The 21,922-nt window shown below is 35.5% G+C and overlaps 1 protein-coding gene across 4 annotated transcripts in view; it reads left to right on the top strand.

Moving 5' to 3' along the window:
• Positions 1 to 21,922, top strand: part of NGLY1 (N-glycanase 1) — a 58,017-nt gene that overhangs the window by 16,626 nt on the left and 19,469 nt on the right. For all 4 annotated transcript variants that reach the window (XM_077865444.1, XM_077865441.1, XM_077865443.1 and 1 more), the window contains exons 4-6: positions 8,872 to 9,037; positions 18,866 to 19,088; positions 21,787 to 21,908. In XM_077865444.1, the coding sequence (XP_077721570.1) occupies positions 8,872 to 9,037; positions 18,866 to 19,088; positions 21,787 to 21,908 (511 nt within the window). The remainder of the gene's footprint in view (positions 1 to 8,871; positions 9,038 to 18,865; positions 19,089 to 21,786; positions 21,909 to 21,922) is intronic.

Genomic DNA, 21,922 nt, shown 5'->3' with positions numbered 1-21,922 from the left:
AAAAACTTCATAATTTTTTCTGTAGTAATTTTATTTAGTAGCCAGCTTCAACTTGTATCCTCTTAATTTTGGTAAAACATCTTGTCACTACCCTCCATAAAGCAGAACTTGTATATAGAGTCAGTTATGAAATCTACCCTTAATCTTCTCATTGAGTAATTCCAGAGTCTTTAACTTCACTTCCCTGGTGGTTATTTCTTTGTTTATGCTGAGAAGACCCTAAGCTTGTCTTGAAAAAATAAAGAATAAAGGTGGTAAAGGCCATCAGGGGAAGTGACAGAATGTTAACTGTCCTTTTATATAATTCTTATTGAGTGGTTTCCAAACTTTTTTTTTGTGGAGGATTAACTCAACTTAAACATATTTCTTTGTGCTTCAGTTTACTTAGATTAACCTTTAAGTGATTAAAATATTTTCTCCTCTCATCAGCTTCACAGCTGTTTGCTTTTAATAATAATAAATACAACTAGTGTTTAGGAAGCTTTTGAGAAACTGTTACTGAATATGTCAGATCAACTAGTAAAGATGCTAAATGGCTGGGTATTCCATGAGATAGCATACATGAAAACTTAGTAAACTATAAAGGACTTTGTAAACTATAAAGGTTTGCCCATGGTAATAATAATTCTTTTTGTAAAGTATCTGAGCTGCTGCATTCCCAGAGTAATGGAAAAATGTGACTACTTAACTTTAATGTGACTTAATAGTAACCCTAGTCAGTCCATTCCTTAGAAGAGTGGTTTCTACTCTTTTGATTACACATCTTAACAGTAATAAAATGTTGAGTATATAACCCAGTGTTTATTTCCTTATAAATTATGTACTTCTAATATGTACCTTATACAGCAATTGTGTAAAAATGGTGAAATAAAAAGTAAATCTGAAATGTGCCCCAGGAGATTCTTTTGTGCCCCTCGTGAGATGAGCTGAGGCTCTCTTCGGTTTTGTGGTTAAGGTTGATATAGAAGTACACTTAAGTTCTTCATTTTGAGCTCTATTTCTTGTTTTCTAATTATAGTGTTAGAATATATCTTTTAAGATTCCCTACTTCATCCTTTGTGGAATCTCCGTGTTACAGTTTAAAATGCACAGTACTAACCACTCTTAGAGAAAAGCATATAATACATGAAAACATTTTATTTTACAAAATAGCTTTTTCCTGGACTAAGCAGTATTTTGTTAGTGTTCTGACTCAGGAGATCCATTCATATTTTTTGACTTTACTGTAACCTCTTTCCTTTTTTTGATTCTTAACCTTGCAATTCAGATATAATTTGAGGCCTTTGAAACTCTATAATCACCAGAAAGCCTCTGGATACTAAACTAAAAAAAATGGAAAAGGTCATTTTATTGACACAACAAATGTAGAGTTTAAAAGAAAATAAACTTTCTTACAGACATATGCTTTTAGTAGACAATCTGTTACCAATTCTTATTTCTCTAGTCCATGAGACACAGTATCTTTTTCTGAGTTTCTTAAGGGAATTGGAAGAAATTAGAATAAATCTTGTTTTTTATCACCAAGTCTTGGTTATCCATGGATCACTGGAATACATAGTTTAAAAAAGTATTTTGTTATGTAAGCATTCATCACTATTATTTGTTATACTACAGAATTTGACAGCTATGTTCCCCTGCCTTGCGCATTTTGAGTGGGGGTACTCAGTTGATAATTAAAGATCAAAGTCAAGCAGCAAGAGAAAAATTTAAAAAGTATTGAATGCATTTAAATAGACAGATCCTGAGCATTGATACCTTCATAGCTATTATAATATTTCTTTGGTTGAAACTACATCAAGTAAAATTTTGAAATATAAATTAAAGTGATAGTCACTAATGTTGAAGTTTGCCAATAAACTTTTCCTTTAAGATCTAAAGTACTGAAGTATATTGGTACTCAATAAAATGTGATGTTGTTAGAAACTTACTTTGCTGCTCTCTCTGGATATTTTATGTAAATGGAATTACACAATATGTAGTTTTTTGCTTTTGGCTTCTTTATTTTGTATGTTTTTGAAGTTTATTCATATTGTAGGATATATCAGTATTTTATTCCTTCTTATTGCTTGATAATATTCCATGATGGACATTCGGGTTGTTTCCCATCTTTGCAAATTATGAATAATGCTGCTCTGAACATTCACATACAAGACTTTGTGTGGGCATAGGTTTGCATTTCTCTTGAGTTGATTCCTAGGAATGGAGCTACAGGTTGTAAAGTTTATGTTTAATGTTTTAAGAAATTGCCAAGCTGTTTTCCAAAGTTGTTGCACCATTTTACATTCTCACCAGCAGTGTGTGATGTTACGATTTCTCAGTACCCTCACTGACACTTGTTATTGTCTTTTTTATTATGGCAATTTTAGTGGATATTAGGTAATATCTTATTGTGGCTTTAATTTGCATTTCCCCAGTGACTCAATTGACTTTTAAATTTGCTGGTTATACATGCTGAATGTTTAGTGTTCCTAAAGGACATAATTTCCCAATAACCCTTTATGTATCCTTTGCCTTTGGAAAGCATTTCAAAACAGCAGAGAGTTTTTCAAAGACAAAGAACCTTACAATGTTAAAAGCATTATATTTCCAATTTTGCAACTTCATCTAGGTTGAAAACAGGTGATTCTGAACTATGATTTGCTTAAAATAAGCCTGCAGCAGTTATTACACAGCTAGTTTAGATGCATACCTTTATTTGGCCCATGCCTACTTTTAGAATGTGTATAGAATTGTTAAGGACTTTTCATCAATTCTAATCACTCTAGAAATTATTGCCCATTGTGTATATGGGTATGCATTTATTTAAAAGAATTATCATTTGAAATTATTCTGTTGAAATTATAAATATACTATATTGTTAGACAATGGTAAACAATAAAATGTGTTGGTTTATTTATGTTTTTAGGAACTGGTTTATTTTTAAACTTAATCTCATAAGAAACCTTTCAGTTTGGATCTATATTTGATCTTTATTAGAGAAGAAATGTTCTATTTGGACATAAGATTTAAATGTCCAATTTCTTGTTGTGAACCTACAATTCTTAAAGGTAAAATATACTGCATTCCCTTCAATAGGGGATCACTTAAATTATAACACATCTGTATACCGGAATTCTTAGCCTCCATTAAAAATGATGATGTCTATTTTGGCATTACAAGAGTTATTATATGGGAGAAAAAAAACAGTAAACTACTAATTCCAAAGTTAAAACAACATATGTTGTGTGTGTGTGTGTAATATTTCAATTTTCTTATTAAAAATGTACGTTCGGGCATCCCCAGTGGTGCAGCGGTTTAGCGCCGCCTGCAGCCCAGGGCATGATCCTGGAGACCCTGGATCAAGTCCCACGTCAGGCTCTGCATGGAGCCTGCTTCTCCCTCTGCCTGTGTCTCTGCCTCTCTCTCTCTGTGTCTCTATGAATGAATAAATGAAATCTTAAAAAAAATAAAAATATACATTCATAAATACGTTCATTTTAAAATGTCTAGAAAGCTATACATAGACAGCCATAATTTTATCTTAGGGTGAAATTACAAGTGATTCCACATTATTTATACCACTCAGTATTTCCTGAGAATTTCTTGCAACAACATTTATTACTTTTGTAAATAGAAAAAAAAAGGGAAGGGTTTGTAAGAAATAAAGTGATAGAAGTCCCAAGTTGATTAAAACTATCATCAAAAAATTATTAAACAGAACTTTTGTGTTTAAAAGCAGGTTCTAAATTTAAAAGGCTGCTTAAAGGCAAAAGGAAGACTGGTGGGCTTGAAGACCTATGTTTTTTTTTACTAAAGAAGTGAATTTGATAATCCGTCTTCCACAGGTTTTATCACATGATTTAGCAAAATATACATATTATATAATTTTTTCTTAGAAGAGTCTTGAATATTTTTCACATTAGAAACCAAAATAATTGAAATCCAGGTATGGTCAGTGAAGCAAACTGCCTATTTATTTGACCTAAAACCAGACAGATTGCACCTTTTGAACTTCTGTTCCTACTCCAAATAACTTCAGCTCACTCAGGGAATTAACTGCTGCCTTGTGTACCTGGTTGCCCAGCTGCTGGAGTCGCCACGCAATTGGCAGACTTCACTCTTATCACTTAGTATTTATGGAATTGTGCCAAAGAGTATGTATAGAAATAAGGCAAGAAAATAAACTCTACTGTTCAGAATTGTTTGAGTGCCATACAAACTACAATGAATGAAGTAATTTCCAGATTGGAAGTATTAAATTGAAAATAAAAATTCCCTAAATGAGTTCTTATCCTCTCAGTAAATGAAAACCTACATTTAAGAACAACAAGAAAAAAAAAAAAAGAACAACAAGAATACTGCTGTGCCTCATTGTTGTAAGAATCCTTTAAAACAAAAATGGAGATCTTTATTTTTGTGTGTTTCTGTATCAGTTCTGGTAAAGGAGCACATTCCTCCCTGCTGGGAATACCCTGGATTTCTCATCACTGGATCGTAAATTTCTTCAGTCATCTGTTCACTCATCCCTTCCGTAAATGGGAGAAACATGTCTGCTCTTAATAAAAGCCAGTTCCTCCTTTGTTCCTGCATCCCTTCTCTGCTCACTGTGGAATCTCACATGGACTGTGCAGTCTTGAACCTCCTCTTCTCTTGGGGATTCTCCTTGTTGTCATTTAAACCTTGCTTTAGGCCAGTTTTTGTCTAAGGTTAGACTGTTAGCATCAGACTGAGCTGGACATTCAAATTCCTAGGTGTAACCCCAGACAGGCTAAATCAGAAAAAGAGGGAAGGAATTGGGGAAATCTGTATTTTTCACAAGCAGATTAATGTTTAGGGACCTTTCCTGCAAACTCTTCTACCTTAGAAACAGGCAGCATGCTGGTTCCTATATATCCTGGATCCTACATGTCCTATAGTTCTCATTTCTTCTTTACAGCAAGTTTCTGGAAGGGCCTCTTATACTCATCCTTGTACCTTTACTTCTCACACACCTGTCTAGCAAGCTTCCATTCTTTAATCATGTATCCTATCAGTAAAATATTTGAGCATACTCTTTCAATATACATTTTGTTTATAAATTCTATAATGTACTGTTAAGCCATTATGCTGTACAACTTTCTTATAACTTTTTTTTCCTTATTAACACTATTACAAAACTTCTAAGATCATCAAAGATCTCCATGCTGCTAAATTTAACGTACTTTTTTCCAGTTCATTTGTACTTGACTGTTCATCATCTTTAGCTCAATCATTTCCTGGTTTTTCTTCTAGTTCAACTATTGAGTCAGTTAGTTGTTCACTCAGAATCCACAGATCATTCCTTTTTTTTTTTTTTTTTTAATGTTTATTTATTTATGATAGTCACAGAGAGAGAGAGAGAGGCAGAGACACAGACAGAGGGAGAAGCAGGCTCCATTCACCGGAAGCCCGATGTGGGATTCGATCCTGGGTCTCCAGGATCGCGCCCTGGGCTAAAGGCAGGCGCCAAACCGCTGCGCCACCCAGGGATCCCTCCACAGATCATTCCTAATGTATTTTTCTACTTTCCTAACTGCCCCCTGACTCCACAATTCAGTCTTCAAGACTTGTTGATCCTATTTCCTAAATTATTTTTTATTCACTTTTCTACTGCTACTAAGCCATCTAGTTGAAGCCACCAACTCTCTTAGAGTTCTGCAGTGGTCCCCCCTTGGGTCGTCTGTAACGTCCTTTCTCTAACTAAGTTAGAGTAATACTCCGAAAATGTGAATCTGACCATTTTACTCTCTTGCTTAAGTATCTTTAATAGCTTCCCATTACAGTGAAAGAGACCAGAAAGATCTAGCTGCTTATCAACTCCGCTTCATCCCCAGCTTTCTCTCTCCACCATTTCTTCTGGGTTCTCCATGCTCTCTATTCTGATCCTACATAATTTCCTAAGTGTGTCCCCATAGACACACACTCCCAGGAAATGAACATTGTACCAATATTAGTTTCTGTATCCATAGACTACTTTGTGAAGATATTGACTTGACTATTTCAGTCTCAGTTATTTTTCCAGTATGTGACCCACACACATACTTAAATATTTGTTGACAGTACAGTGGTTTTGTCGTTATTTAATGCCTGTCCCTCCCTTAAACAATAAAGTGACCGTGTCTGTCTCATGTACCCATCCGCAAGCTTTTGAAAGTCCTGAACATTAAAGAGAGTGTTTGATAATGGCTTTATTTTTTAAATTAATCTATGTCTACCTTTTAATATACGCATTTAACCCATTCGTATTTACCATCATTGTTAATATTTTTGAACTTTGTTTCTGACATTTTATTTTTGTGTTGCCTGTGTCTTTTTGCTTTTTCCCCTTTTTTTCTCCTATTTTTGTTTTATATTGAGAACAGTTTTCTTCTATTATCTTCCCCTTAAAAATTAGAAAGTTAAATATCGGGGCACCTGGCTGGCTCAGCTGCTGGTTAAGCGTTTGCCTTCAGCTCAGGTCATGATCCCAGGGTCCTGGGATCAAACCCCACATCAGGCTCCCTGCTCTGTGGGGAGTCTGCTTCATCGCTCCCCCTCCTGCTCCTGCTCTCTCTCTCTCTCTCTCTCTCTCTCAAATGAATAAATAAAATCTTTTAAAATAAAAAAGTTAAATATTTTTTTTAGTCTTCTATTATTGCCCTTAAATTTTTAATGCAAATATTTACTTTTATATTTTTTTACTAACATAACAAGAACCTCAGAAAGCTTTTACTCTTTTTCTGCTCCCTTCCCTGCTATCCTGTTTATGAGAAAGTTAGAGATTTTGCTTTTTAATTATGATTATTTATAATAATCAGAACTTAGGTCTTACTGGTTTATTTTTTTAATGCACTCCTGCTACTTTTATCTCAATTTCTACTCCTGGGTAATCTGTTTATTTACTTTGGTTATATTATATTTTGAGGGGACAGTAACATCTCTAAGAATTATTTTAGATTTTGGAGCAATATACTTTCTACACTTACATATACACACATCTTATTCTGTGTGATTAAGTTTGGCTGGGCAGGAATCCTGTGTTCCCAGTCATTTTCCCTCAGAATTTCGGAGATTTTGCTTCATTGTTTCTGAGATGTCTGATAAATAAAAGGCTTTTAGGATTTTTTTTTCTACTTACTGTTATGAAATGTCACTATTATATGCCTAGTTTTATCCCCCCATTCATACTGGCTCTTTCTTTAACTCTGAAATTGGCTTCCATTATTTCTTTGAGAAGTTTCTCTTTTCCACTTTTTTCTACTCTACTTTCTAGACTTTCTGTTAGCTGAATTTGGAAACTTTTGGATTTATCCTCAGTGTCTATTTGGGTTTTTTGTGCCACATTCTCAGAAAATGTCTTGGCTCAGTCTTCTAATTGATCACACTTTAGCTATGTTTGTTCTACTGTTTGACATCTTCTGTACTTTCTTATTTTAGTGTTTAAATTTTTAATTTCCAGGATTCATAGTTGCCTTTCTCTGAATACAGTATACTGTTGAATCTCTGAAGATAGACTTGCTGCTATGGCTACAGGGTTAGTTCTTCTGATGTTGATTCTAATGTATCTTCATAACAGTATGGGTCTGTTGCAGATCTAGTGAGTCAGAAATCTGCTAGCCTACCTTCTATGAATGCAGCAACTGTGGGGAGGTGTAGGACATGCTTCAAGATGGGCTATACCAGAAGCAACTATTCTGAGGTTGGACATTTCTCTTTCCTTTTGGGAATCTAAGCAGCCTCCCTCACTTCTCAGAGGCATAGTTCTTTGTTGAGAAGGAATGATGGTGGTGGAGGGGTGAGATTTGTCTAGCGGTTCCTCCTGCAGAGCCCAGCCAGGATCACTGTTTATTCAAGGCCCTTTTCTGCCCTGTGGATTCTGTGGCTCCTCTGCCCTTGGGATTATTTTGAGACCCTTTTTTGTGTTAGTATAATCACTCTTTTGAAGGGAGCATATTGCCATGGTTTTTTCCTTTAATCCATATGTATCTATTTTTCCTTTCAGGAATTTATCAAAAGTCCTGATCCCTTTAGAATGTTCCTCCTTTGCTAATGCCATGTAGAGTGTTTTGGGTTTGTTTTTTTTTTTTTTAATTATGTTACTTATAGGGATTTGAAGTGGAAAGGCTGTCAGATGTGTTGCTTAGAGCACTCTATTTTTTTTAAGATTTACTTACTAGAGAGAGACTATGCGTGCACACGCACATTTACACACAGGAGTGTGTGTTCCCCACTGAGAAGCTGGGGGAGATGCAGAAGGAGGGGGAAAGAGAATCCTCACGCAGACTCCCCACTGAGCGTGGAGCCCAACTCAGAGCTCAATCCCAGGACCCTGCAATCATGACCTGAGCCAAAAATCAAGAGTGGGGTGCTTAACCAACCCCACTCTTGATTTTTGGCTCAGGTCATGATGCAGGCGCCTCTCAGCACTATCTTGATCCAAACTTATAATCAAGAATTTAGCATATCTCTGTTTTTGTTTTGTTGAAAGACTTTATTTGAGAGAGAGAGAGAGAGAGATCATGAGCTGGAAGAAGGGGCAGAGGGAGAAGCAAGACTCTACTGAGCCAGGAGTCCAACAAGGTGGGGCTTGACCCCAGAAAACTGGGATCCCGACCTGAGCTGGAGGCAGACACCCAACTGACTAAGCCACCCAAGCGCCACATATCTCTGTTTAAATATATCCTCAATAGTACATTCAGAGGAAAAGAATAGATATATCTTAGACTGTTAGATATGAGTATCTCCTAAAAATAATATTGTACAGGCTTTGAGTGATATATTTCAGTGAATCCATACATTCTTCTTTATGTATGAAATCATAGAACCATCATATTCTGTTATGTGTTATTTTTGTAGCATATGGAGAAAAGCTAATCAGTATTTTTTTTCTATTAGGTTACTACTGATTCAGTCATTCTAAAAGTTCTTCGGTCCAACATTCAGCATGTGCTGGTCTATGAGAACCTTGCTCTCCAGGAGAAAGCACTGGCTTGTATTCCAGTCCAAGAACTAAAAAGGAGATCTCAAGAAAAGTTATCTAGAGCTAGAAAATTGGATAAAGGTAGTGGTTTTATATAACCATTCATTGCTAAGAATACATCATTGCAGAGAAACACTGAAATGGTGCCTTTTGCTGTATACATCATAAAATCCTAACCTATTTCTATTTTGATTTTTAAGAAGTACGATAGTAAAATTTTACTGCATGTACCTCATAGACACATCTATTAACACATCTTTTTTTAATATATATATTTTTTAACCTCAGTATATGTGTTTGTAATTTAATCATTGGTATGTAGATTTTGTAGGTATAGTAGAACTTAAGTCTGTGGGACATATGATAGTATTATGAGTGAATTTTAATGTGAATTGGACAGAAACCATATTTAAGATCAATCCATATGAATAGACCATTAACTCACTTTGGCTAATAAAGAGATCGTGTCCACTGCTATCTGGTTCTTCCTCACCAACTGCTGTCTACTGTCTGGGGATAAATTCAGCTCTGCCACTTTACTGTGCATCACTGAGCAAGTAATTTAATCTATACCTCAGTTTCTTCATTTGAAAATAGGATGATTTTTAAAAATAAATGAAATAGTACATGTAAATGGCTCAGAATGATACCACGTCCATCAACCAATAATATTTGTGTGTTATCATTAATAGTTTTAGGATTTTAGTTGTTAAATTTTCCCAATGTCAGCATTTTTACTTTAAGTTTTTATGTAATTAGCTTTTATCTAAACCATTTCTTAGTACTATATTTTCTAGGGGATTATGTAATTTTTCTGGCAGTTACTGTAGTTTGCAATAAATGTTTTAACTAAATCCACCTTCAAAAACACTGTTCTGCTTCATGTATAGTATAGATAACATTTTAACAGAATTATTCCAGTTCTTTCCTCTCATCCTTATAACATTGCTATCATATGCTGCAGTCACCCAATACATTGCTATTGTAATTATTTAAAGAAGTTATTTTAGGCCAAGAATAAGAAAAACGAGATTCTCTTTTTACCTTCATATACTCCTTTTTCTGACAGTTTCTGTAGATCCATATTTCTGATCTATATTATTTTCTCTCTTCCTAAAGATCTTTTAATATTTCTTTCAGGGCAGATCTGCTAGAGATGAATTCCCTCAGTTTTTTTCATTGCATGAGAAAACCTGTATTTCTTGTTTACTTTTGAAGAATAATATCACTGGGATATAGGTTCTAGGTTGGTGAGGTTTTTCTTTCTACAGCACTTTAAATATTTTACTCCGCTGTCTTCTTACCTACATTGTTTATGACAAGAAGTCTGCTATAATTCCCATCCTTATTCCTGTATAGTTAAGGTTTCCCCCCTACATTCCCTAGCTTACTCCCTATCCCCAGCTTTGTTCAAAATTTTGTCTTTGGATTTCTGCAATTTGAATTATGACAGGCCCAAGTATAGTTTCTTGGTTGGTGTTTTCTGAGCTCCTAGATCTGTGGTTTTGGAATCTCATTAATTTTGGAAATTCTTGGCCATTATTGCTTCAAATATTTTTGTTTCTCTTTTCCTTCTGGTATTTCAAAATGAAGGTATCCTATTTTGCTATCATGTATCTCTGCCTAATTTCCCACAGTTCTTAGATGTTCTGGTCCGTTTTGAGATTCTCCTGCAGTCCTTGGATGTTCTGTGCCTCCCTCCCCCCGCATTTTTTTTTTTTTTTCTCTTTGATTTTCAGTTTGGGAAGTTTCTATTAACCTATTTTCAAGCTCACTGTCCCTGGCTGTGTCCCATCTACTGTGGGCTCATGAAAGGCATTCTTCCCTTCTGTTACAGTGTTTTTGATTTCTGGCATTTCCTCTGGATTTGTTTAAGGTTTCTAAACAAACAAAAAAATTGTATTTACATTATCCATCTGTTCAACATGTTGTTTACTTTTTTCATGAGAGCACCTAATATTATTAATCATGGTTATTATATTATTAAGATTATTATTAATCATAGTTATTTTAAGTCCTTTGTTGGTTAATTCCAAAATCTTTTTTTAAAGATTTTATTTATTTATTCATGAGAGACACAGAGAGGGAGAGGCAGAGACACAGGCAGAGGGAGAAGCAGGCTCCATGCAGTAGCCTGATGTGGGACTCAGTTCCGGGTCTCTAGGATCATGCCCTGGGCTGAAGGCAGGCACCAAACTGCTGAGCCACCCAAGGATCCCCGGTTAATTCCAAAATCTTGAGTGGTTCTGATACTTGCATTATCTCTTCAGACTGTGTTTTCTTGCTTTTTAACACATCTTGTACTTGTTGGAAGTTGGACATGATGTATTGGGTAGTAGGAGCTGAGGTGAATAGGCCCTTTATATAAATAAGGTCTTATGTCTTTAAAGAGAAGTTGGGCTGTGTTTTTGTTTTTTGTTTTTTTTTTTTTAAGATTTTATTCATTTATTCACGATAGACATAGAGACAGAGGCAGAGACATAGGCAGAGGGAGGAGAAGCAGGCTCCATGCCAGGAGCCCAATGTGGGACTCCATCCCGGGACCCCAGGATCGGGCCCTGGGCCAAAGGCAGGCGCCAAACCTCTGAGCCACTCAGGGATCCCGAGTTGGGCTGTGTTTAATGTTAGCTGCAAATGTTAGGAACTTCAGCATTCCTCTGGTATTCTTCTTGTCTCCCCCATTGTCTTTGGGGTTTTCTAAGAACTCCTCCTTAGATATGGTCTGCATCTCTTATTAGACTCCATTGTTGTTACATCAGAGCCAGCCTTGGTGTAGTGGTAGGGCATGGGGTGCAGAAGGCCTCTGTAATCTTATGATTAAATCTCAGTGTTTTAGTGTGTCTGTGACCTTCCCTAGTCTTTCTTAACTTCCCCTGCCCCTCCCTTAAGCAAGATAGGAAGGCTAGAGGTGGCTAGGGTCAGGGAAGTTCCTTTCCCCACTTCAGAAAAGGCTCTGGTAAAATCTCTTTCCCTGAAGAGTAAGGCCTTAATTGTAGAGAGCACCCTGGGCATACTTTGTATATCTTAACCTTCTCCTCTCCTTCTCAGACCTATTAGGGGATCTTTTTTGATTCTTCACCAAGAAAATCTGATTCTTAGAGGGAAAACAGACAAAAATGTTAGGAACCCCTCCTAAGATTGTATTTCTTACTCAAACTAGTCCATATTCGGCCTCCAGCAATTTGTCAAAATTACACTTTAAGTGTTTCTTCGAACTTATGACTCCAGTGGCTTCTGTTCCATAAAGCAGATGGCTGGTTGTGATTCTCTGTATTTGGCCAAGATTCTCTGTATTTGTCTGTCTCTTCAGATTTCAGGAGATACTTTGCCCTGTGAACTCTAAGGAGCTCAAGAAAAGTCAATGATTTTGGTTTGTTCAGTTTTTTGTTGTCATAATGATGGGAATGACAACTCTAAGTTCTTTACATGTCAGAGCTAAAACCAGAAGTCTCTCTGAGGGATTAACTATGTATCTCTTTTCCTTTTTCCTTTTTTTTTTTTTGATTATTAATCACTTCTTACATATGTCATTTAGGTATTTAGCTGCCCATTGTATTTTGGTAGTTTTGTTTTTATTATAGTATTATATTGTGTCATTTCCTTGTATTTGAAGACCAGAATGGGCCTTAGACTTAATTCAATAACATTGTTGTGAGACCTTGAGACAGTTCTTCCATCTTCTTGGATTAACAGTTTTTTTACTATTTATGAAACGAGAATGCTTATTTATGTGATCACAAAGGCCCTGTTCACATTAAAGTACTGTGCTCCTTTAGATGATCCCTCCATAAATGCCTATTTAACAGGTACTTACTGAAGCATGTTTTATATGTGAGTCATTGGGCTGAGCCCCATAAGGGAAACACAGCAGTGTCCCTGTTGATATTTGCCTGGCATTTTTTCCCTCTATTTATAAAGGTAATACATGGCTGTTTTGTAGAAAATTTGGAAAATATGGGTAAGATAAGCCATCTATAACTTCACATCAGAGTATGATTTTTGATATTTCTGTATATATCCTTTCATACTTAAAATTAAAAGCACTAGGGATCCCTGGGTGGCGCAGTGGTTTAGCGCCTGCCTTTGGCCCGGGGCGCGATCCTGGAGACCCGGGATCGAATCCCACGTCGGGCTCCCGGTGCATGGAGCCTGCTTCTCCCTCTGCCTGTGTCTCTGCCTCTCTCTCTCTCTCTCTCTGTGTGTGACTATCATAAATAAATAAAAAACAAAAAAACTTTAAAAAAAATAAATAAAATAAAATAAAAGCACTATAATGGAGGTTTAGTAGGAAAGAAGGAACATCAGGTTGGTAGAATGGTATTGTGAAAATCAGTTAAAGATTGAGCTTATTTTTTTTAAAAAGGTTTTGAAGGGTAAGTTGGAATAATAACCTGAGATGCCAAAGGACTTATTAAGGCAGGGATAAGGGATATTATTACGAATGTAGTGAACAGCATGTATGAAGGCAGAAAAGTTACAGGCTCTATATGGGGAACAATGAGTAATACAGCCTGGCTGTGTATAGCATAAGGAGTGGGTAAAACAGTAGTGAGAGATCAAATAGGCTGAGACCATATTTTGGTTGACACTGAATTTCAGGCAAAAAAATGTACACCAAAGAACTAGAGATAGGATGCAACAAAGAATACTTCTAATAAAGTTTTGATACAGAAAATAAGGACCAAAGAACTTAGGAGGATGTACATGTCTTATTTGTAAGGCTAACATTGCAATGCTAGTATGATTGAACATTAAGCAAAAATATCATGTAACTGTACTCATTAGCAAAGAGGCAATAAAGCAATTGCTCGGAGAAGCCAAGTATTCTTGATTACTTAATTCAGCAGCATTAACCATTGAAGCTTTAAGCAAGTGAGTGACATCAGAAGTGTGCTTAAGGAAGATTGATCTAGCAATAAGTTGTAAGATGAACAAGAATACCGGAGTACAAGGAGAAAACGGCTGAAACAGTAGTAATAGAATTTCTATAAGAGGAATTAGGGTGAATGGGGTATTGTGGCAGCAGGGAAGAAAATGGATGTGAGTTATTGGGGTGATAGAATACGTAATGTTTGCAGGTGATGAGTATGTTTGCTGTGATATGCTTAAGGAAAATCTCAAGAACTGTCTAGTTTTGAATTCAGGAAACTAGAAGATTAGAGGAGTCAATAGGAACGGGCTTTGAAAAGAAATGGTTTAAAGTACCTGCTGACCATTATCTGGGACAGGTGAAAATATAAGCCTGGAGTTCTATTAAGAGGTCAAGCCTTGATGTACATTTTAAGATGATAGGTAAAGCTGTGCAAGTAAATGAGATTTTCTAGAATGAAAAGGCAAGGGGGAAAGGAGGGATTGCAGAGGTTCTAGAAAACAGCATTACTAGCGACATGTAGATATAATGGTGATTTTCTTTCATTCATTTTTTTATTTTCATTTTATCCCCATGTAAATCTTATTCTGGCTTTCTGAACAAAGAAAAATGTTCTGGTTTGAAGCAGAAGCGAGGACCTGACAATCCTACCCACTGAGATACCGTTAGAGATAGGTGAGGCTCAGAGAAGCATGATTTCATAGTTCTAGCTTGGAAGACAGAAGAAGATTTGTCATGATTGAGTGTTCCAAATATAGGCGAGACACCTTTTGTAAAGAGGAAAGAACCCTGTCATTTTGAAAAAGTGAAATAAAATATATGTTGGCCTACTAAATTGAATATGAAGACATGGGAGGAAGAATCTTGAGTATTAAGGTGTATATAAGGATGAGACTACCTGTACTGATGTTTTTACTGGTTTTCTTCTCATTTCCTCTTATGCACACTAATGTGTGTAATTTTCATTTTCATGTTTAAAGGATGAACTCAAGATGTACATTTTTGCAGTGCCTGGGTGTGTAATTAAGGTGTATATAAGGATGAGACTACCTGTACTGATGTTTTTACTGGTTTTCTTCTCATTTCCTCTTATGCACACTAATGTGTGTAATTTTCATTTTCATGTTTAAAGGATGAACTCAAGATGTACATTTTTGCAGTGCCTGGGTGGCTCGGTCAGTTGAGGGTCTGCCTTTGGCCTCAGGTCATGATCCAGGAATCCCGGGATCGAGCCCCACATCGGGCTCCCCACTCACTGGGAGTTTGCTTCTCCCTCTCCCTCTGCCTCTGTTCATATGCTTCTCTCACTCATTCTGTCTCTCCGATCGATAAAATCTTTAACAACAACAACAAAAAGACCTTCATTTTTGTCACTGAAAGTTAACCAGAAATCTATTTGCATGATATTTTTGAAGATGATAAATGTATTAATCTGAAGTCTTGTTTATAATTTTAAAATGTACTCTTCACACTCTGATACATTGTCCATACTCTCACAGAATTTAGCATCTAAAAAAACCAAAAAGCAAATAAAAAAAGAATTCAGTATCTAAGTCAAACCTCCCTTTAAGCCCCGTATCTGTGAGCTTTCTGAGCTCTTATCCTCTACAGACAGGATTCCACGTGGGTTTCTCTGAGCCATAATTAAAGATATTGCTTGATCAAGGAGTACTGATCCTCAGATGGGCCTCATTCTCTGTCCTACTTCTAACTGGGAGGCCGCTAATGTATGTCTGGAGCACATATAATACAGAGAAGTACAAGGATGCTGTCTTCCTTTCCCTTCTTTTCCCAATTTGATAATGACTATTTGGTGAACAGTATTAATTCTAATATTATGAGACTTATTTTTTTAGTCCATCATTCATTCAGATATTTACTGAGCACCTGTTGTGTGACAACACAGCTCGAGGTGTTAGGAATACAGCAAAGAGCAGAACAAAAGTCCCTGCTGTCATGGGTAAGACAGATTAAAAAACCCAAATACTCAAAGATAGCAAGTAGATAAGTGCCAGGAAGAACAAATAAGTCAGGATAACAGAATAGAGAGTGGTTAGGAAGGATGCTAGTTGGTACAGGGTTGTCAGAAAAGGCTTCTTGGGAAAGCAATGATTTCCATTCCAGGTAGAGGCACCAGCAACTGAAAAGGCTCCTCTAGGTGAGAGTGAGTTTGGCATGTTTAAAGGATGAGGACATGGTGCCTGTAGCAGAATGAACAAGATCAGAGAAATAAAGGGGGTATACTAGTTTCCTGTGTCTGCTGTAACAAATTATCACAAACTTGGTGACCTAAAACAACAAAATTTATTCACTCCCAGTTCTGGAAGCCAGAAATCCATATTCAGTATCACTGGGCTGAAATGACATTAACAAGGCCACGCTATCTCTCTCTGTTCTGCTATCACGTTGCCTTCTGTGTGTGTGTTTGTGGGTATGTGTAAAATTTCCCTCTGCTTCCGTCTTCTAATATTGTATGCATTTAGGGTCCACCCAGATAATCCAGTATAATCCCCCGTTTTCAAATTCTTAACTTCATCATAGCTTTAAAGGCTGCGAGTGCTTCTTTTTTTTCTGTATTTGGTAACAGTTATAGACTCCAGGGGTTAGAATGTGGATAACTTTTGGTAGACCATTTTTCAGCCTACCAGAGGAGACCAATTGTGGTAAGAAAGAGTAAGAGTAAAGACTTTGGATTGTATCCTAGTGAGATAGAAACCCATTGGAGGGTTTTGAGTGATACAATATTGCATTTTTAAAAAGATTACTCTGCTTTAGGTACTTGATGGAGAAGAAGGGGAGCAGTGCTGTATTTCTAAAGTTCATTTTTAATCTAATATAAACCTTAATTTCATGAGAAAAGCTAAACTCTTCCTGCTAATCGGTACTACACCTCTTCCGTAGGTAACAGCTATTATCGTGTGAGATGTTCCTTTTCATATATTTTCTTATGTATTTACACCCATAAATAGTTACCTGTAAAAATAGTGTGAGTTTACATAAAACTAATCGTCACATATATCTTCAGTTTCTTGGTGTTTTTCATTTACTAATTTATTTTAGAAATCTTTGTAACTCTCCATAGTGTTCTATAATATGCATATACTGTTATTTATACAGTTCCTTATTAATACACATTAAGATTACTTACCGTTTATATCTGTTTTAAATGCTTCTGCAGTGAGAATTCTTGTACAGCATGTCTTGTGGTATATATGCACAAGCGTTTCTGGGAGAGAAACATAAAAATGTCAAGGGTATGTGGTATTTAACACTGTAAAGGATCCTGTCAAACAAATTGCCTTTCAATTTACATCAGAAGTGTCCGAGAGTATTTATTTCCACTTAATGAAATTATTGGACTTCTTTTATGGATTTTGAAATTTTCTAATGGGTTTGCTAATATGCTTACCAATTTATAGAGGTTCTTTATATTCTGGATCTTTTCTTTGTTAGACATGTTACATTTTTTTTTCTCCCAGTGTTCTTCGTTTAATTTCATTTAGTGTATCTTTTGAAATTTGTAAGCTTAATTTTAATATAAGAAAGTGTATTTTTCCCCGTTATTGATTTCATAGTCTGCATCTTGCTTAAGAAGGCCTTTCCCTACCACAAAGTCATAAACAGATTCTTTTGTAACTTCTATTACCTTTATACTATTCCTTCTCTCAATATAGTATTTTATATTGTCCCTAAATCATTTATTGAACAGTCCATCCTCTTAGAACTACTTTGAAAGGCTAACTTCATTAGATACTATGTATCACTCAGAAGTCTTTCAGGAGTCATTCTTTTGTTTCAGTGATCTGTTTTGTTCTTCACGAATATCACAACTTCTAATTATTAGAATCCTTTTTTTTTTTTTTTTTTTTTTAGAATTCTTTAATGTATTTTACATGTACTAGATGAATTTATCGTATAGTTCTTAGTCAAATTTTATGAAAAATTATTTTATAAAGTTTTAATTAAATAAATTTATAAATTAAATACTTTTTAAATTGCTTTATGATTGTTATGGGGTTTACATTAAATTACAGATTAATTAATAGAGAATTAACTTTAGAATATTGTTTTCCCATCCAGGAACGTAATATATTTCCAGGCTTTATATTTTCTAGTTTTTTTCTAGTATAATTATTTTCATTTTGAACTATATCAAAAAAATTGAGTATGAGTATAGAAATAGAGTATAATGTATCAAACACCTATGACCAGCATTAAACTTTACTAGATCTTAACATTATGCCATATATTTCCTTCATATATATGTTCTATAATCACCTCTTAATAATAAAACATGAAAGAGATGAGAACTCCTGGTATCTCCTAGATTCTTTTCTCCTCTCCTTCTCTTCTTCCCAGACATACCAGTCTTGAATATGGTCAAGAGACATCTTTTTATTTGATAAATAGATACAATATTATAATATTAGAAGCCACACTTACTTGCTAGGTTGTTTTATACTGTGCAGACATTGTTGTATTTTAGGTGATTTGTGGTGAGTATTCACAGATGGATAATATTGTATAGTTAAAAAACTGATAGAAAACCTGATAGGTTGATTTTTTTTAGGTGTTTGGAATTCTGTGATTTCTGTTTGTGATTTCGTGATTATTTCTTGTTGTTTATATACCTGGTAACAAGTTGACTATAGTTCTTTTTAAATATTTTTAAAAATTAGACTGATTTTTTTAACCTCCCTGTGTTTCAAGATCAATTACACATTGACCATAGTTTCCCAAGAGGTTATCATATTCAGCTCACTTGTTAGTATATAATGTTGGTTAGAGGTTAGAGAGTGGTAAATGTTCTACTGCTATAAATGTGCAATGTATTATGTCGTATTTCAGCCTGGTTCACAATATGCTTACAGTTTTGTTTTTTTTTTTTTGACAGTTCTTCTCTTGCATCATATTTGTGAAAACCTTTTAGATCTTCTATTTTCATATATTTCAGTTCCATAGTCAAGAATAAAATATGTGTACTATTTTTAGCTTTTGTCAGCTTTAGATCTTAACTTGACTGTGCTTTAACTTCTCAGGTACTAAATTAAGTGATGAGGATTTTCTTCTGCTGGAGCTTTTACACTGGTTTAAGGAAGAATTTTTTCAATGGGTGAATGACATTTTGTGCAGCAAATGTGGTGGCCAGACTAAGTCTAGAGGTGAATCATTATTTCCCAATGATGATGAGATGAAATGGGGTGCAAACAGAGTAGAAGATCATTACTGTGATGTGTGCCAGTTCAGCAATCGATTCCCAAGGTGGGTGTCCACTGGACGGTAAAGTTAGAGTGATCTCTTAATGGAATGGTTAGAAAATGATTTTTATTAAATGAACTTTTTAATTATTAGAAATATATTTCTCGGGATCCCTGGGTGACGCAGTGGTTTAGCGCCTGCCTTTGGCCCAGGGCGTGATCCTGGAGAACCGGGATCAAATCCCACGTCAGGCTCCCAGTGCATGGAGCCTGCTTCTCCCTCTGCCTGTGTCTCTGCCTCTCTCTCTCTCTCTGTGTGACTATCATAAATAAATAAAAATTAAAAAAAAAAATATTCCTCTAGGACAGAGGTCAGCAAGCTATAGCTGGCAGACTAAATCCAGCCCACATCCTATTTTTGTAAATAAAGCTTTATTGGAACACATTTATGCTGATTTGTGTGCTTATTATGGTCTATGATTCTTTTTACATTCCAGTGGCAGGGTTGAATACTGGTAACAGAGGCCATATGGCCTGCAATCTCTAAAATAATTACTGCCTTTTTATAGGAGAAGTTTGTTTATTCTTGCTGCAGAATATAAATTGAGTGTAGTCTGAGCACATTTAATACTGTAAATCCTGTATTGCTCTTTTAATTATGTAACTTTTAACTTTCTGGTAACTTTAACAATGATAGCACATAAAAATAACACTAGACATTAATAATATTGATAAATCATGATAGTAAACACAGTGCTGTGCTTAAAATAATCATTAAATGGTAATAAGGAAGGTAGAAGTCTAGTACCATCATATTATTTTCTTTTTAATCAGGTGCCTCCTCCACCCAACCTATCTTCATTATCTAAATTTTATTTGTCTTTAATTTTATTTATTTATTTGAGAGGGAGAGAGAGAATGAGCAGGGAGGAGGGGCAGAGGCAGAGGGAGAAGCAGACTCCTCGCTGAGCAGAGAAGCCTGACCTTGGGCCTTGATCCCAGGACCCTGGATCTTGACCTGAGCTGAAAGCAGAAGGCAGATGGCAGACGTTTAACCAGCTGAGCAACCCAGGCACCCCATTATCTAAATTTTAAACTAAAGAAGTTTGAACTTTTCAATTAACGTTTTTCATATTTTAATTCATAAGTCTCTTATCAGATTTTTTCAGTTGACAATATTTAAAAACTTTGTATCATCAGTCAAGAAAAGATACCAAGTATTTGAAATCCCTAATTTTTGGAGCTCAGGGACTCCCGTTTTGTCCTAACTAGGACAAAACTTGGTACCAGTCCTGTGACATATACAATATAGAATATACAGAATCCAATATCCAGTAATTATATAAAATTAGTCCAAGTTGTTTTTTTCATTCAGCATACATTTGCACAGTAATTTTGCAAAGATTGGAAGGTAAAAATATATATATATAAATCTCTTTCCTCCTAAACTTTTTTACGCAATTTTTTTTTTTAATTTATTTATTAGAGACAGAGAGAGGCAGAGACACAGGAAGAGGGAGAAGCAGGCTCCATGCAGGGAGCCTGATGTGGGACTGGATCCCGGGTCTCCAGGTTCACACCCTGGGCTGAAGCTAAACCGCTGAACCACCTGATCTGCCCCTTTTTTAGGCAATTAGATATAAACTGATAATGCACTGTGGAGGAGCACAGGCTAACAAAGATACTTGTTTTACTGTTAGCTGTTCTCTGTATAGAGTTGGGATAATGAACGCTATTAATTCTAGGCTAAGCTGGTCATTCAGCTTGGCACACGTATATAGAAGAGGCAAAGGATGCTCTAATTCTGCCATTATTACTTCTTCATGTAAATTTACATCTTTTTTCAATTACTTAACTACTTTAGTTATAAATTAATTTAATTTAGCTAGTTTAAGCAATAGCATCTGCTTAAGACAAACTTGTCATTGCCAAGCCAGTTTATTCATGTAATGGTTTCCTTCTAGAGGCTCACGGCCAACATCTCTGCTCAGCTGGGGCACATTCCTTGCTTAGCCTTATCAACTGAAATCCTCCTTAACACAGTATGCAAAATTTGGTGTTCTCTGGTTTTATGATAATTTTTTAATGAGAATAACTTTTTTAAACGTCACTGTAAATATCTTTCAAAAAAACAACTTTCAAATTAGCAAGCACCTTTAAGTAGTTAAGGAAAAAGTTTTAACCAAAAAGATCATTAGAAAAGTATTTTAAGTGGAATTGAGTTCAACTAAGTTTTAAAATCTTGATTGAGTAGTTTGTTAAAGTTGTTTACCTTTTAAATGCATGAGCTAATTATACCACTTGTTAGAATAATACTAATGCTTTAAGCAGATTTCCTAGAGAATCTCTACCTGTTCAAATCTAATCTGTCCTGAAGGGCCCACTTCAAATATAAGCTCTCCTCTCAACCACTGCCTCGTAACACTACATCTGTGCTATTGTATGGTTTGGTTGCATTCTGCCATATATTATTAGTTATTTGTGTTAATTCCTTTTTCCGAAAACTGTAAGCTCCTTGAAGACTGTACCACTGATTAATCATTTTTCACTAAACATTCTAACGTAACACCTCATATATTCTAGACTCTTTAATCACTACTTAAGAATGTGAATACTATATGTCAACTGTATTTCAGTTAAAAATAATTTTTTTAAATGTGGAATTAAGAAATAATACTATTTAGCACAGAGATCATATGAAGTGTTTAAAATTCTTAATTTCATTAATGAATCAAAGTTTTTTTGTGGCTATTTTTAAATAGGTATAATAACCCTGAGAAACTTTTGGAAACAAGATGTGGACGGTGCGGCGAGTGGGCCAATTGTTTTACACTGTGCTGCCGAGCCTTAGGGTTTGAAGCTCGCTATGTTTGGGATTATACAGGTATAAAACATGAT

This window comes from Canis aureus, chromosome 22, assembly GCF_053574225.1.
Source record: "Canis aureus isolate CA01 chromosome 22, VMU_Caureus_v.1.0, whole genome shotgun sequence".
In the NCBI taxonomy this organism is placed as follows: Eukaryota; Metazoa; Chordata; class Mammalia; order Carnivora; family Canidae; genus Canis; species Canis aureus.
Note: the sequence above shows the minus strand (reverse complement) of the source record. Positions and strands in the feature narration are given on the sequence as shown.